This window comes from Ochotona princeps, chromosome 6, assembly GCF_030435755.1.
Source record: "Ochotona princeps isolate mOchPri1 chromosome 6, mOchPri1.hap1, whole genome shotgun sequence".
NCBI classification, from domain to species: Eukaryota; Metazoa; Chordata; class Mammalia; order Lagomorpha; family Ochotonidae; genus Ochotona; species Ochotona princeps.
This window is the reverse complement of record NC_080837.1, coordinates 82,033,631-82,050,292: the sequence shown is the minus strand read 5'-3', so window position 1 is coordinate 82,050,292 and position 16,662 is coordinate 82,033,631. Positions and strand designations below refer to the sequence as shown.

Below are 16,662 nucleotides of genomic sequence, written 5' to 3'. Positions count from 1 at the left end.
CTGCCTCCTCTTGCTCACTCTTCCGGAGAAACCACTGAGCGAGTTCACACCCACCCAAGCTCTGGGGAGCACATCCCATGCCTGGAGCCTGGGGGCTCTGGGCTTTGTCTCGGCTCCTGTTCCTTCCACTGCCCGTGAACAGAGGGTTTGTAAATGATGCTAACTGCAAGTGTCAGGAGAACTGACCAAGCCTAGGTCCTCCCTAATGCCATGGATGAAGAAATTACCTTCCTGTTGCACAAGGTACCCAGAAAAGCCGAAGGCCAAGGCCAGGGACTGGCTCTCGGAGGCCGCCTCTCCAGACAACCTGTCACATCAGTACCACCCTCACCTCTCCATGCTGAGCATCATGTCTGCAACACACAGGGTCCTGGAGCCACAGGCTGTGTTTGCTGCCCTCAAGCTGGTCTGGCCAATACCCTGCGGAGTGGGCTCCCTTCCCTCACCCTGCATGCTCACCCAGGCTGTGCCTCTGGCTCACCCGCAGCACCTGGCCCTTGCAGTCCCCAGCTGCTGCTCTCCAAGTTCCCTGCTCTTACGTGTCTTACACTCTGCCTCCCACCCTGTCCCCATCCCGGCTTGCCTGAAGACACGGCCTGTGCCACCCCCAAGCAGTCCACCTGCCGCCATGTGGTCTCCTTGGGGTCCTGCCCCCACTTGTTTACCCACTGTCTACGATGCTGTAGGACGACCACAAGGCTTTCTGAGGCACAAAGATGGCACTGATCATTTTGCTGTGATGGGACAAGCCCACTGTGAAAACAGCTCCTACTTGGAGCTGCAAAAGCAAGCTCACTCTGCTGGGTCATATTCAGCCACCATCTCCAATCTGCACCTGTCTTCAAAATGAGATCCCAGGCCCCTGAACTGTGCAAGGGTCATGAGTGTCCACTCCGGAAATAGTTCCCGTGTGTGGTCATCCAGACAGCTGGTGTAAACAAGCACCAACTCCATACCGGCACAGCCATGCGATCTCCTACGAGGACAGCCAGGACACCCCTTGATATTCTGGGAGGAGGATGCACCCAGGCCTGGCTTACCAACAACCCCAGCTGGGTTTCAGAATCTACCCACCTCTTTACAATGAAGTCATAGAGCCACAAGCAACACTACCCGAAGCCTCAGCAGCCCTGGGCAGACCAGTTTCCACCACAAGACACCGACTACCAAGGGAGGCGCGCACTGTTTCCCATAAGTATCCCTGGGTTAATCACAATGGGGACCCACTGCAACAGAGGGGACCCACAGGAAAACACAATCCAGGCCCCCAAGCTCCAGGTCTAAATGAGACACCATCTACAATCTGAAGGTTACACTGAGTGAGACACACACACTCAAGGATATATCTGCTGAGGAGGAGGAGTTGACAGTGGGCAGGGAGGGGGAGACACGGTGGGGATGAAAGGGCCCTGGCATGGCCAGAGGACATGCTGCCACAGTCACCGGGGCTGGGGTGGGAGCCCCAGGAGGGTCACATACCAGACATCAGAGTGGGTAGTGAAGACTCCATCTTTGAGGGACTCGGGGGACATCCAGCGCACGGGCAGCAGGCCCTTCCCTCCTTTGCGGTAGTAGTCCGTCTCGTAGATGTCTCGTGTCATGCCAAAGTCTGCCAGGGGAGAGAGAAGGCATGGAGGCGCTGCCCCGCCGGCCCCTGGATCTCACTCAGGCGTGTTCTCCAGACTTGACCAGATAAACAAGAGAACGGGGACTGCTCTGCACGGTAGCCCGGCCCCACGGGAGACAAAAGGAGCCGTTTTAGCGCCTGATAAATGGGAGAATACCCCAGTAGCAGTTCACAATCCCCGGAAGATGCTGTTCACTGACGCTTTCCTCACAGGTCCCCACTCCCTCTGGAAGCCTTCAGAATGTCACGGACTCCACCTACTGGCTTTGTGGTCCTGAGTGATCAGCCCTCTGTCAGACTTCCATCATCCATGCAGTCAACCCTGGCTTACAAGTACACTGCATTTTCCTTCTCAGAGCAAAGTGTTGCTCTCTCCTTTCCAGAAAAATGCACGCCATCTCTACTGTGTGCCTCACAGGCAAGGCTATGAGCCAAAGCAGCCAGACATTGTTGCCTCGGATGGTGCTGCGGGACTGCCTGTAATCCATGACCCTGGGCACGCAGCAATCACCGCTGTGAACCCTTGAGGAATGCAGAAATGAAGCCCCCGGTCTTACCTCTGAGCTACGCCAGTGTGACAGGTGCAAGTGAGGGAATCTGCTTTACTGACACACAAGGTGGAGGGGATAACTGCCTTTTCCTACACCCAGTTACAAAGAAAGCACTGCTGTAAACACAGTGTACCATGAACAGCAAGCGCAATGATGGCCGGCCTGGATTTACAGGGCAGGCACTGCGAGATGGGGGCAGCAAGCAGCTGGCGTGAACTCCAACCATACACCAGCGACAGGTGTGCTGGGGGCTGCCCCTCCTGGGCACTTGCTGGGCCCCTCCCTGCAGGGGTCCTTCTGAGGCCCCTCTGGGGTCTGTTACATTGTCATCCACTCTCAGAGGTGGAGAAAGAATTGAAGAATTGAAACCCCAGGTCTCTCATCTGTCAGTGGTAGGACTGGAACCAAAGCCCAGGCCTGCCTGAGCTCTCCAGTCTTTGAGTTCCCAGCTAAAAGTGAGAACTGGGGGATCAGGAGGGTAAGTAAAACAGGTGGGGGCCTCTGAGAGAGCCCCCCCCACTCATGGGGGTGGCTTTTCCCTAGGAACCCTGGGGCAGGACAGCCCTGGCACTCCCCCTGCTTCCCTCTGGGGCACCCAGCAAAGCCAGGATTCGAAGGGCATCCAGCATACGGCTGCCTTAGGGCCCAGGCTGGGGCACACAGGAGCCCTGCCTGAGTGTCCGGGATGGGAGCACAGTGCTGCTCTGTGATGGTGGCAGCGGCCCCAGCCCCTGCAGATGGAGAATATATTCACCCCAGCTCTGGAAACCCCTCCAGAGGGGACACTCACTGTTCTCTAAAGGAAAAAAAATATGTCAAGTGGAGTTGGACAGAGTGCTTCCAGATGGACAGGTCAAGAGCCAGATAGTGGGTGACCTCTAGTGGTCTCCTTGGATTGTCACCAACAGTCCTGATAAGGACAGGTGGCTCCCTAGGCAACTGTGCTATCACCTGTGCCTTTACTAGGCAACTTAAAGGGCCTAATTCACCCCCTTCCTGGGGAGGAAGTAAGGTGGAATGGTCGTGTACACGTTTGTGAACAGTGGGTGGCAACCAAGAGTCTGACCAGTAGGCTGGCCAGCTGCAGTTGGGAAAGCAAGTGCTGGAACAGAGCGGTCAAGGGCTTGGAGGCTGACCAGCTGTGGGGGTGAGACACAGAGAACTGAGGGACTGCCGTGCCTGTCCCAATCAGTGCACCTGCCTGGTGCTTTCACTTCATCAGTGCCCTTCACCTTACAGGCCATTGGGCAAATGCTCAGAGTTGGGGGGAGGGGGGATGGAAAGAGAATGGGCCAGGAAAACAGGGAGTTCCCACCTTGGTAGCTTTGATATTGCCTTGATGGCTTCTGTCCCTACACTCAGATCTGTTCTACCAAAACTGCCTGAAAGGCTAGAAGAGGTGACAACATGGGCCACGGCCTGGGCTCCTCCCTGCTCACTGCCTGCAGTGTGGTGTCCACAGGCTTCCAGGACCACAGGCAGCCTGACCAGACCTGGCTGGCAACTGGGGGTGCTCACACACACTGCTCCCAAAGACCTGTCTACATGCAAGTCATGTGGGGGAAGCCGTGAGCTCAGCTCTGGAGAGCCGAGGGCAGGACGCACCTCCGATCTTGACGGTGAAGTCCTCGGCCACCATGCAGTTCCGGGCAGCCAGATCTCTGTGGACGAACTTATTGGCGTTGAGGTACGCCATGCCGTCTGCGATCTCGCCCGCCATCTGGATCATCTTGCTCAGGCTCGGGGGGGCAAAGGCTGGATTGTTCTGTAGGAGATTTAAGAAACGCCTCACGTGAGAATTCAGGGATTGCTTTCCCACCTCTAGTCCTTTCTGGTTTGTGACTCCGTGTTGTTTCCATCTCAGCTCCACGGGGCAGCCTGCTAAGAGAGCAGGGCTTGCAGGGTTGGGGAGGGGGGGACACACATCCTTAAAAGAGCACAGCATCAACTTGCCAGAAAAGCCCATGCTCACTCCCTGGCCACATCATACACAAGCCATGAAGCATGACTCAGTGGGACCAGGATTTTCCACGCTGGGTAGAACAACAGTTACTCATACTAAGGCTTCTGCATCTCTTTTATTTAAGGACCAGAGGGCAGGTGGGAGGACATCAAGTAGCAGCTGTGCGGAAACCAGCAGGCGTGAGCCCAAAGGGTGCTGTGCACTTCTAGTGCCAAGGAAGCACGGAGGTACCTCGTGCCTTCTCCTGTCCCCTTTGCTTTCTTCTACAGTACCAAAACACACCAAGGCTGGGTTTGTGCCACAGAATGCAGTGATTCCTGGGTTGTTACAACTGTAGGTGCAGGTGAGGCTGGTATGCAGGGGACCAGCACCGTGCACAGGTAGATCCTGTCTGCACAGGAGGGCTATAAACCTGCTTAGGAACAGAAGGGAACCTCCCCAGTGACAAGTCATGAAAGAGTTCCTTGCATGTGCTGGGATCCCATATGGGCACTGGTTCTAATCCCGGCAGCCCCGCTTCCCATCCAGCTCCCTGCTTGTGACCTGGGAAAGCAGTCGAGGATGGCTCAAAGCCTTGGGACCCTGTACTCACATGGGAGACCTGAAGGGAGACCCAGCTCCTGGCTTCGGATTGGCTCAGCCCTGGCCACTGTGGCCATTTGGGGAGCGAACCAGCAGATGGAGGATCTTTTTCTCGCTCTCTTCTACTCTCTCTAAATCTGACTTTCAAATAAAAACAATAAATAAGTGTAAAAAAAAAAAAAAAAAAAAAAACCAACACACAAGCCCAGAGCAAATGCTGTGGTACGGCAGGTATTGTGACACTGGTATCCCACATGGGTGCCAGGTTGTATCCTGGCTACTCCACTTCTGATCCAACTTCATGCTAATGTCTTGGGTAAAGCAGCAGAAGGTGGTTCAAGTGGTGCCCCTGTGCCCATGTGGGAGACCCAGATGAAGCTTCTGGCTTTGGCCTAGTCCACCTCTGGCTGTTGGGGCCATTTGTGGAGTGAACCATCTGGGAGCAGATAGGAGATACATCTCCCGGTAACTCTACCTTTCAAATCAATCAATCAATCTTAGAAAAAGAAAAGCCTACACACAAGATTAAGTTCCTGCATCCTAAAAACAAACAAAAATTAGTGTAGTGCTTAATCATCATGACTCCACAGTCTAAATGCTAATGAGTTGCTGTGTGTCCCGGGCTTTGCACACAGGCCATCTTGCTTGGTCAGGTCCTTCCTGTTCCCTGGCAGCTCACGGCCCACAAGCCACAGGACAGGCGAGCCTTGCCAGGGGTCACAGTCTCTGGGCTCCTGTCCAGGATCTTCCACGAAAGATCCTTGAGTCATCATTTATCGGAAGATGACCTGAGACCAGACACAGCGAGAGCCCAATGGTGCCTGGGATAGGGTCAAGGCCCACACATGCTGGTCCTTGCCCAGGGAGGCCACTATGATTGCCTCTGGGGACTCGAAATCTTGTCACTCATTTATCTCAGAGCAAATCAAAATCACTTCTTTTGCATGCTCTTTCTCCATAGGACTGAATCTGTCCTTTTCTCACTTCAACTGTGCCTCGTAATGGGGAACAGTGCAGTGAGATGTAAAGTTTATGTCTGTAATACTTAGTATGTAGTACAACATCCAGGCGTTTCCTAGGAAGTGTGGCTCCCAATGAAGATGAAAACCAGACCCAGTCAAAGGAGCTGCATTTTAGACATTAAGACAGAGGGCTGACGTCCTGTCGGTTCCCAGAGTGACACCGCCTGTGATGACTCCTCGTTCACTCAACGGTGACAGCAGAAAGCACTCAGGTGGGTCAGTTACTGAAGACAAGCACCCGCATGCACATACACCTGTCCAGGTAAACAGGCAGAACTCAACAGGGCCAGGGAGAGCAGGATGAAACCACAGGACTGGGATGCAGGGTTTTCCACTTCTCAAACGGAAAGGTGAACTTCAGCCCTAACAGGGGTGTTAGTAATCACCTTGTCTGAGGCTCAGACACCTGCCTGGGTCATCCGAGGAGATCAAGACCATGGGGCCTGAGGCTCTTTCTGTGCCCAACGCTGGTGAGGAAGGGACAAGGACTTCATGCTTCCCAGGGACTCTTCCAGGGACACTGGGAAGAAACAGTCTGCCGCTCCTCTAGTTACAAATCTGATCGGGCTTGTGCCTCCGTTAAGAAGTCTTGTGTGTTAAAGGGAGCCAGCAAAAGGCACAAAACCTGGGGCACTAGGGACACACACTGGGCGGCACGGCATTAGAAGCCGCCTGCCCAGAGCCCCGGTCAAGACTTGGCCTCGTAGCTCACACGTAACCCCAGACACCATATGCTGTAAACACATGAAGTCATCTGTGAACAGGTGGTTAGAACTAAAATTAAGGAGCAGCCTCTTGAGACGATTAGGTTGCAGATTAAAAGAAAACAACCACAGAATCAACAGAACGGCCACAGAAACCCAAACGGGGGTAGACAGAACAGGAAGTCACTGCTTCCAGGCACTGTAAGCAGGCACACCGCTTACCCTACAAGGAGCAAAGCCAGGGCCAGGGCCAGAGTAGGGACCGCCAGGCCCACCGAGGCAGCCACATGTCAAGGCAAGTCTTGCTGGAAGTATGTCTCTGCATCTGTCTACCAGTTTGTTCTTAGAATGAGCGACTGACAAGTCATGCCTCCACACGCTCACAGGCTGGCTGGTGGGGTCATGCTACGAAGAGGGTGACACCACAGTGACTCACGAGAAACTGCACGGGGCTCATTAGCCGGCTCACAACCCCAACAGGAATGTTCACTCCACTGGGGAGAGATCCACGGCCCCAGGCAGCTTATTGCTCAAAAAGCATAAGTGGGACACTGACTGCCCAAGAATGAAGCATGGACAGGGGACACAGAGCCGGATCAATGGAGTTTGTCAAGACTCTCAAGGCTCTCAAGGCATAGACTGTTGGTAGTGCAAAAGAAGAGAGTGTGTGCAGGAAGCCAGTTGCCTGACAGACCTCTGACACACTGGGCCTTGGAGGCAAAGGTGGACGGATACCAGGGCTGGGGACGGGACACACTCCTAAATCCATGAGTCAGAGGATGTGAGGAGCTGGGTCTCTGGGGGTGGGGAGAGGAGTGGCCACTGAGGGACCACGGTCACAGGGCACAGCAGTGCCTGTGCAGCAGGTGATCTGCACAAAGACAGTGGCCTCCCAGTTGATCAGGTCCACCCCGAGTTGGGAAATGACTCTCTTAAAGGCCCCTGCTGTGGGGAATGCAGCAGGCAACACGAACGGCTGACACATGGGTGTAAAGACCCAACAGTTTCCTGTAGGGACAGGGTGGGGCTGAGGCCGAGAAAACACACCAGGTGACACGCAATGCTGGGCACACTCCGGACTGACCTCTATTTCCGGTCGCAGAGACCTGAGATAGCTTTTGAGGTCCCCTCGTGTCATCAGCTCCATGATGACCAGGGTTGGCTGGCCCTGAGACACCACACCCAGCAACCGCACCTAGGAGGAATCAAAGAGGTGATGAGAGAGGTGACGGCGGAGGCCTAGAGCCTGAACACACCCAGCCGAGATTAGGCCTCCACCAATCGGCATCTACCCCATCCAGAAACATCCTGCACACAGGGGTCTGCAGTTAACAGCAGAACACTGGAAGGAAGGTCTGGAAGACGGAAGGGGAAGTGCTATCCTGGGCTGGATGGTGGCTTCTCGGGGACTGTAACTTACCACATGGTGACAATTGAACTCCTTCATAACGGAAGCCTCATTAAGAAATTCAATCCTTTCCCGCATGCTGGCGGCCTCGTTCACGGTCTTGATGGCCACCCTGGTTTCGGGCTCATCCTTGACCACGCCTTTGGCGACACCTTCGTAGACCATCCCGAAGGAGCCCTGCCCCAGCTCTCGGTTCATGGTGATCTTATCACGTGCGACCTCCCACTCATCGGGGATATACACTGCGGGAGAAGCCAAAGGGGAGCCAGGTGTGGGGTTCAGCTCTCAGGCAGAAGGCAGCTTTGAGGGGGAAAGAGGAAACTGGAACTGCCAGGAATACAAGATGAGCACTAGGGGGAGGGCAGAATTTAGCTTCCTAAACTCTCAAAGACATTTAAATCCCAAAGTATTAGGATGACAGCTATTGTGGCATCTGGGTAGTGGGCCAGGCAGCAGGTAGCCAGGTTGCTAGGCCAATGGGTTCTCACCCAGGACCCAATGTGGCCGCCTGAGCTCCAGGAGGCTGTGGAACCTCTCCAGCTGTGAGCCAGAATAAAGCTGCCTTCCCTGAAATGTTAGGCTGATGCAGGTGTTTTGTGAATCTCACGAGAAGCTATCTGTGCCATTTCCTCTACGGATGTTTCTCCGCTTACGGAAACCACCAGGTTTTGGTGGGGGGTGAAGCAAATGATAAGGGGTGGAGAAACAGTGAGATGGTCACAGCAGGAGTCCCAGGTTCTGAACTTGTTTAGTCTTGTCCATCGATAGATTAGAATGCAAATCCGGAAAAGGGAGGACTGTGGGGAGCAGAAAGAGACTACTCTGGATCAGGAAAGAGGTCCCAGGATTGAACAGATAATTGTGGTGCACAGGAGGACCCACTTCCTGGATGAATCCAAACTAGGGTTCCGGGTCCTCAGCACAGACTTTGGGTCTGAACTATCGGACCTGGTGATGGACTCTACATTTAGTCACTGAGCATCTGAGTACGGCTGAGCCAATCTGAGTTATAAAAGACACATCAAAAATCCAAAGATGCAGTGTCAAAAAACACCCCCAAAGCACAATTATTATATTAGTGATTTCTATACTGAGCTCATGTCAAAGCTCTATTTTGGATGAACAGGGTTTAATAAATAAAACACAGCAACAACATTCATTTGGGGGCTGGTACTGTGGCCTCCACTGGTAAGCCTTCATCTGTAGCGCTGCCATCCCTTATGGGCACTGGTTCGAGTCCAGTGCCCTGCTAATGCTTGGGAGAGCAGTGGAGGACGGTTCAAGCGTTTGGGCCCTGACACCTACACAGGAGACCCAGAGGCAGCTCTTGGCTCCTGGCTCCTGACTGGCCCAGCTCTGGCTTGTGCACCATTTGGGGGAGTGAACCAGCAGATGGAGGGTCTCTGTCTCTCCTTCTCTCTCTCTAACTCTGCCTTCAAATAAGAATACATACATTTTAAATTTATTTCATCTGTTTGATTTGCTTTTAAAACATATGGCTACAAGGACAGTCCAGTTTGCCACTGAATGGCACACGGGTAGGACTACTCTGGCTGAGCCAAAGTATCCCTCAGCCTTCTCTTGGAATTATTTTGCTGTGTGTCACAGAGCATGAAGCTACAACCCATCTGCTTCACTCCTCGGAAGGTGCCCTGTGCTCCGGGGGTGAGCCGCGTGCAGGCCAGATGTGTGTACTGTGGGCAAAGAAGGCTCCACGCACTCCGAACTGGCAGTGTTGAGGACAAGCGGCCTTACCGTGTCCGTACAGAGCCCAGATGCATTCAATGAGGTGACAGTATCGTCAACTCTCAGAGTGTGCTTGTTTTGTTACAGAATCATGACATATTGCAACAGCATTCGGGAGGACACAAAATTCAAATTCACGTCACCCCGAGAGTCAGATTTGAATGCATCAATGCTCTCGTCCATCCTCCTGGACACTGTACAGCCACAGCTATAGACGCCAATGCCTGTGGCATGGTCTCGCTGCAGCCTTGGCGAGGGAACGCTGTGGCCTCCCAGCAGCCCCTTCAGCCCATTGTCCGGGGCAGTTCCTTGCCATGCTCGCTCAATCTCTCACTTGCTGTTATTGCACAACAATCCATATGTATCTTGTTGCTGTTTTTATTTGTTAAACGGAGAGATCCTCTCCGTAACTACTCTGCAAGCTGGCCTGCATCTTCCAGAATGTTCTCTATGTACATACTGACATAGATAACCATGAAATGTGCATAGAAACCATATCCTTATTATTCTTCAACTGATTCCCTTTCAGAGAAGGCCACTTGAAACTGGCTTTATTATAAACATTACTGCTTTAGAAATGACTAAAGAAACTATAGTAAAACCATTCATATTTATACAGTTTGCTTTTAAACTATGCAAGTATTTGCTGTGGGTTCTGATTTGATCAGGATAATGCTTTATTTCACATCATCTTCCTATCCACTTTCACGTCACACACATACTCATCAGGTGACCCAGAGCCTGGTCCTCCTCGAGCCAGCTTCCCTGGCTGCCTGTGGAACATCACAGCCCTTCTCCATGGGGACTATGTCACAGGGTTGGCCAGGAGCAGCAGGAAGAGGAGGGTACTGTGTTCCCAAGCATCTCACTTAGCTGGATGTCCTTGGCCAAGTTTCTTCTTGGAACTCATTTCCTAACCAGAAGAGGGGCATAAAAGAGACCACCAAAAAAGGGTGAAGGAGCAAAGGGGAGGTGTCTGTTAGAAAGCCCCGGCATGGCATTGGTTAGGGGCACTGCTGTACTGCTCCCCACCCGAGCCCCTTACTCAGCAGACTTGGAAAGTTTGGGTTTAAGCACGGTGGTCAGGAGGAGACAGTAGAACATGAGGGAGCAGCCTATACAGCCCATTCAAAACCTTCCTGCTCATTCATCCAGGGTATAAACTAAACAACACTCAGCCAAGGGTGCTGGCAGGCCTGGTCCAAGCAGCCGAGCAGCTGCAGGTGGCCCAGGAGGGTGCTGAGGTGGGTCAGCAGGCCTGTTGGTGTGAGCAGTGAAGAACTCCTCTGCATTGTGTGGCAGGATGTCAAGAAATCCAGTAAACTGATCCCTGTGCTGGCCACACTCCTCTCTGAAGCCCGTTTCTTCTCTACCATGAGGGCAGGAGAGGGGCCAGGGGGAGGTGAAGTTGAGGGGTCCCCACACAGTACCAGAGATGCTGACACACCTACTGACGCCGACTAGGGGGCCTTACCATCAGCCGCGCTGAAGTACTCCGGGTTCACAGAGGCATAGAGCACGCCGTTCCCCATTCTGGTACTAGTGATGGCAAAAAGGTGAAACTTAGTTTAAGGAAATCGTCACCTCCACACACATTCTGTATATTCAATCCTCTCTGCTCTGCCTGTCCCACGAGCTGCTGTGTCCCACCAGGTCCAGTGAGGGAGGGTAGGACAAGGCCCTCCTGCCAAGGGCACCCACCCACACCCACAGTCTGCAGCCCCCAGCTAGACCTGGGGACCAGCATCCACTGTGCACCTGTCGTTGGGCTGCTCCAGATCACAGCTTTTCATGCAACAGCAGTTTGGGGACGTGGCTGGGGGCAAGGGCCAGGCTGGCAGGGTGCTTGGGGCATGGAGCTGCAATGAGGGGCCAGCGCTACAGGCAGTTAGTTACATCATTAACAAATGACACATTTTCCTGTGGCCATGTGGCTGGAAAAAGTAGTTTTTCTGACCCCACTTTGGCTCGGCAGAAAGTTGAGCTCCAGGTAGGCAGTCTGCTCTCGTCAGATCCCATGCCCCAGTGCCCTGGCCAGGAGGGGCCACTCACCGCTTCCTGTGCAGGATGTACAGCATTATCACCAGCCCTCCCACGACAAACACGATGGCCACGGGCAGCACGACTGTCAGGTGCGAGTAGCCTTCGTCGGCAGCTGTGGATGAAACAGAGCGCGTCACAGGCTCACTTTCAGAGTACTGTCCAAAACGCAGACACCCTGCTCCCCGGAAAGCTCCTCGACTCCCCTGTCACATGGAGACACGCCCTTGCCAAAGGCAAAAGTATCAGAAATAACTCCATACACTCAATCATCTGGATTTTAAAAAAAGCTTAAGTGCGGATATATTCCACTTTTTTTTTTTTTAAAAAAAGCACAGAATATTCTGATGTCATGTTTCAAACGAAGGAGAATAACCTTTGCTGGTAGTCTGGCACTTCATCAGGTTTATGGCATATGGAATTAACAGGAGTGTGCACACACACACATACACACACAGAGACAAGACAGCTGAGATCTCTGTAATCTCCAGTTCCTGTAAGCAGGGTAGACTCAGCCATGACTCATGTTGAAGTTTAATCCTCAGCAGTGAGGGAATCGGAGGTGGGACCAGGTGGGGTTTCTGAGAGCTGAGTAGGGCTCTGCCTTCACAAATGGGTTAGTGCACACACGGATTAACGGGTTGGCCAGGGAAAGGCAGTGGAGCAGCATACTCATGATCTCTCCCAGGATCCCCTGCAAGAGTCCCCAGGAGGACGCCCTCACCAGATGGAGCCGCCAGAATCTAAACGTCCCAGCCTCCAGGGGCCATGAGCCGGCTGCCCTTTTCCTTACCAGGCATCCAGGTTGTGGTGTGCAGTGATGGCATTGGGAAATGGGGCGAGAGGCTGAGCTTTCTCAGGACCACACAGGTCCACTGTGTCAGCTCAGGATCAGAACCCAAGCTCCTGGCACTCACAGTTCATCCTATCCTGTGGTGCGAGCAATTGGGAGCCTCTGAGTGGTCAACCGTGAGAGCAGCTGAGGGGCTGGGTCTGCTGTTCATGAGCAGATCCCAGGCGATGCGGACTGGGCTGGAAAGGGATACAGGGAGAGATAGTGCAGCCTGCCTGGGAAGGCCCTGGCTTGGGTGGTAAGCAGGTGAAGGAGCCATGAACTGACTCAAGGAACCCTGGAGGGAAGAAGTGTTCTGAACGCAGCAACTGTGATCTTGGTTTTGCACACAAGGAGCCTGAAGTAGCCACAGCATATCCAAGCAGAGATGTCTTTGTGGAAATGGACCGGGAACCGACTGGGGAGCAAATGACATTAGTCATGAGTCACCCATCACATCACTAAAAACTGTACCATTCTCTTTACAGACTATTGGAGCTAATTTCTAAGGGAATGATATCTGTAGAGGTGGGTATCTGGCCTGATGGTTAAGACGGTGGTGAGACCACCGGGGCTGGCTCTCCAGCTCCATTCTGGCTGTGGCGTCAGGTTGACATGCTCCCTGGGAAGCAGCATGCGATGGCTCAGGTGGTTGAGTCCCTGCGTGGGAGACTGAGTTCCCAGCTCCGAGCTCCAACTCCTGGCCCTCAGTGGTTGTGGGCATTTGGCGATGCCCAACAGACGAGGGCATTCTCTTTGCTTCTTAAATCCAAATAAATGAATGCCAAATTCTTATCAAATCCTTGTCAAAATTCACACTGGCTCCTGCACTTTTTTAACCGCTGAAAATATGAGTTATCAGAGTTAAAGGAAGAGGAGCGGCAGGTGTTGCCTTGTTCCCTGAGGGCCACTCATGCCTCCATCACTTAGACCATTGGTCAGGATGCACTGTGTTCTTTGCAAGTTGCACACTTCAACAGAACACTGAGAAACTGGAACACAACTGGAGAAGGACAAAAGGGTTACACGCCCCTACACTGCTGTGAGACTGGCTTATAAGAGACCAGACAACTAAAGATAATTTAATCCACAGAAGTGTAGTCTGAAGGGCAATTTGATTGGATGCAGGCACACGACGTGTTCCTTAAACGGAGAGCAGCTGCCAGAGCTGCTGCTCAAGGCCCCGTCTCCCCTGCAGATTAAACAACAGCCAACAGCCCCTGCAGCCAACAGCCGCTCGAGAAACTTGTCTAAGGAAGAACCTCCCCACAGCTCCCATGCCCATGTGGCCCACATCAACATCTGCTGAGGGCACTCGCACGTGCCACTGGCATCCTGGGGTGAAAAGTGGAGCGGCCCATCAGGCAGGGACATAGCATCTCTCCAGATCAGCCAAGGTCACTCAGCCTGGTGGACGGACGGGGCCGGGAGGGTCCTGAGCACCTGCCTACCCTGCAAACCCGACTGGCCCCAGGCACAGTGCTGGCAACAAAAAGCACCACCTCAAGATGGCCTGTAGTCCTGCCCCGCCCCGCCCTTCCACTGCCACTGTTTCAGCTGTTAAGACACAATGTGTACTTTTTGGTACCTGGTGCCAACAAGCAGACCACTTAATTGGTATCACATTTATTTTCATTTGCAATAGACCCCAAATGCATTTATGTCATGTCATGCCACATAGTATTCTGAAGTATGTATATGTGTTTTTGGAATGATGCAACTAACCTAACTACCATACATATTACCTCCTAGAAGAATCATTTTTTTTTTGTAATCAAAACACTTGAAATCTATTCATAGTAATTGTTAAGGACACACTTTCCTTAACCAGTTCCTGCTATCTAATTGGACTCACGTGGTCCTCAGCCCCTGGTGTGCATGGGCTTCTCTGCTGACATCAATGAATGAAATCACATGCTATCTCTGTTTCTGGTATCTATCATAGGGTACCACATGGTCCAGTTTCACATCCCATTCTTCAGCTTCATCCGTGCTGTCCAGGGGACAGGACTCCCCTCCTTCTGGGGGCATCTAGACCTTTCTTTGCCGGTGGCTGGTCCGTGGGTGGACATGGAGAGGCCGGCTGTGTTTGCTAGGCGCAGGAACCTCTCTGCCACCCTGACTTTGTATCCAAGGGTGGGAGATTCCCCTGATGTGGGCCTGCCGTGACTTGTTCGGTTGTGACTGCAGGCCAGAGCACCGGGAGTGCAGACACCAGGCAAGCCCTGTCTAGCAGGCCCTGAAGGACTAGTACTAAGCCAGGCTGGCTTGATGGTAGTGGGGAGAGCAGTAAGGAATGGGGGCAGGCCAAACCTGAGCAAAATACACAGGGATGAAATGATCTAAAAAAAAAGGTGGGTTTCTAATGAAAAGAAACAACAGAAACTTGACATGGAAATAATTTCACCAAATAAGACTAAATTTTCTTGGTCAAACAACTATGTGGCCTGGGTTGTGCTTGCAAATTGTACAAAACTTGGCTCTTCAATGTGTGTGAAACTGTTACATTAAACAGACTTTCTAGCACTCCATTTTTTGTCAACATTTGAAGAACGCACCCAGCTCAGGGAGCAGAGCATGGCAGCTGGTGTGGTCCAAGGAAATCCCTGCCCTGGAGCAGGCCAGACCAGAGGATTCCCTGGGATTGTGAACCCTTAATCAGCCCAACCCATGACACTGAGTGTCAAGCAGCAGGAGATACAGCCAGTCTGAAAGCCAAGGTCTCTTCTGGTTCTCAGGACATGTTCTCACAAAGGCCTCCAACCCTTTGCCTGCCGCTGCCTGAGGACCCTCCCTCAGAGCCCAATGCAGGAGGCTGCCCTCCCAACACCACCTCTTGACAGCTGCCTGGTTCTCTTCTTGCGGGATTTCAGGGCTCTGCGTGACCCTGGCCTCCCCAGGGCTGGCATCGCCTCATTTTGGTTTCACTGTGCTCCTGCCTTACCTTTGTCTGGGACATAGAAGAACACAGGATCGGTCCATGACCCGTTCCCAGAGAGAGACGTGGCCTGAATCCGGGCTGTGTAGTTGCCAGGGTTTAGCCGGTTCAGTTTGATTCCCCCGTACTTCCTGTAGTGCTGTCTGGATATACATTCCCGCTGGTCCTGGAGGAAAGAAAATACACATGTCCCTTTCCCACAAGCACAGGAGAAACCTGGGGCCTGCCAGGTAAACTTACCGTACCCTGACCCCCATGCCCAATCGTTCACCCCCCACCTAACAAGAATCTAGAATCATCTTAGAAGGTCCTTGAGTAGCCTGAAGCACAACCAGGAGTCTTAACCAAATCTTTTTCTAAATAAGAAAGTCCAAAAGGATGAAAAGGTAGGAAGACTGATCTAGTCCAAATGGGAGACAAGTGCCACAATGAAATAGTTGGTTTTTTTTTAACATGAATTGTTTATTTGAAAGGCAGAATAGAAGGAACTAGACAGAGACAGATCCAGAGATTAAACCAGAAAGAGCTAGCTTCCGTCTGCCGGTTCACCCCTCAAATGCCAGGGATCTCCACAACTCCCAGGTGGAGGCGTGGGAGGAACCCCAGAACCCAAGTCCTTGAGCCATCTCTGTTGCCCCCAAGGTCTGCACCAGCAGGCAGCTTGAGTCAGGAGCCAGAGGTAGGCACTGAATCCAAGGCACATCCAACCAGGACATGGGCATCCCGACCAAGGTCTGAACCACTGGGCCGCACACCTGTATGTCTCTTAAGAGTGACAGATGGCCTGGCTCCTTGTGTGTTCCACCTGGAGCACGGAGCTGGGAGACAGACTTGTCCGCCCTCTCTTAAGCTAGCCAGGGGTAGGCTGTGCTCATGCTCCTTCTGCTTTTCGTCTGGTAGAAATATCTGCACACCGCATCACCACCAAGTCTTACCTCCATTAGAGAGCCATATTTGATCTCATACATCAGGATCAATCCGTTGGGATTCTCAGGTTCTGGCCACTTTAGAAAGACGGAGTTTTCCGGCTGTGTTTCCCAGGTCACTGGGCCGGGAATGTCATCTGCTCCTTCTGTGCAATTGAATGGATGACAAAGTCAGAGCCAGGTCCCCGGGGAGGGAACCAGGCACTGGGATGGGTGGAGGATGCTTCCACGCCTTACTCCTTGCATTCAGGCCAGGCCTGTACACAGCTCAGTTCACAGGCCTCCCCTGAGCCAGTCTGCCCCTGTCCAGCACAGGTGTAGGA

General features: G+C 52.8%; 1 protein-coding gene across 1 annotated transcript in view; it reads right to left on the bottom strand.

Moving 5' to 3' along the window:
- IGF1R (insulin like growth factor 1 receptor) overlaps positions 1 to 16,662 on the bottom strand; it is a 208,551-nt gene that overhangs the window by 3,549 nt on the left and 188,340 nt on the right. Inside the window, exons 12-19 of the mRNA XM_058666588.1 lie at positions 16,349 to 16,485; positions 15,420 to 15,579; positions 11,656 to 11,758; positions 11,078 to 11,142; positions 7,870 to 8,099; positions 7,534 to 7,644; positions 3,784 to 3,943; positions 1,480 to 1,609 (exon numbers count right to left, since the gene is read on the bottom strand). Coding sequence (XP_058522571.1) covers positions 1,480 to 1,609; positions 3,784 to 3,943; positions 7,534 to 7,644; positions 7,870 to 8,099; positions 11,078 to 11,142; positions 11,656 to 11,758; positions 15,420 to 15,579; positions 16,349 to 16,485 — 1,096 coding nt within the window. The remainder of the gene's footprint in view (positions 1 to 1,479; positions 1,610 to 3,783; positions 3,944 to 7,533; positions 7,645 to 7,869; positions 8,100 to 11,077; positions 11,143 to 11,655; positions 11,759 to 15,419; positions 15,580 to 16,348; positions 16,486 to 16,662) is intronic.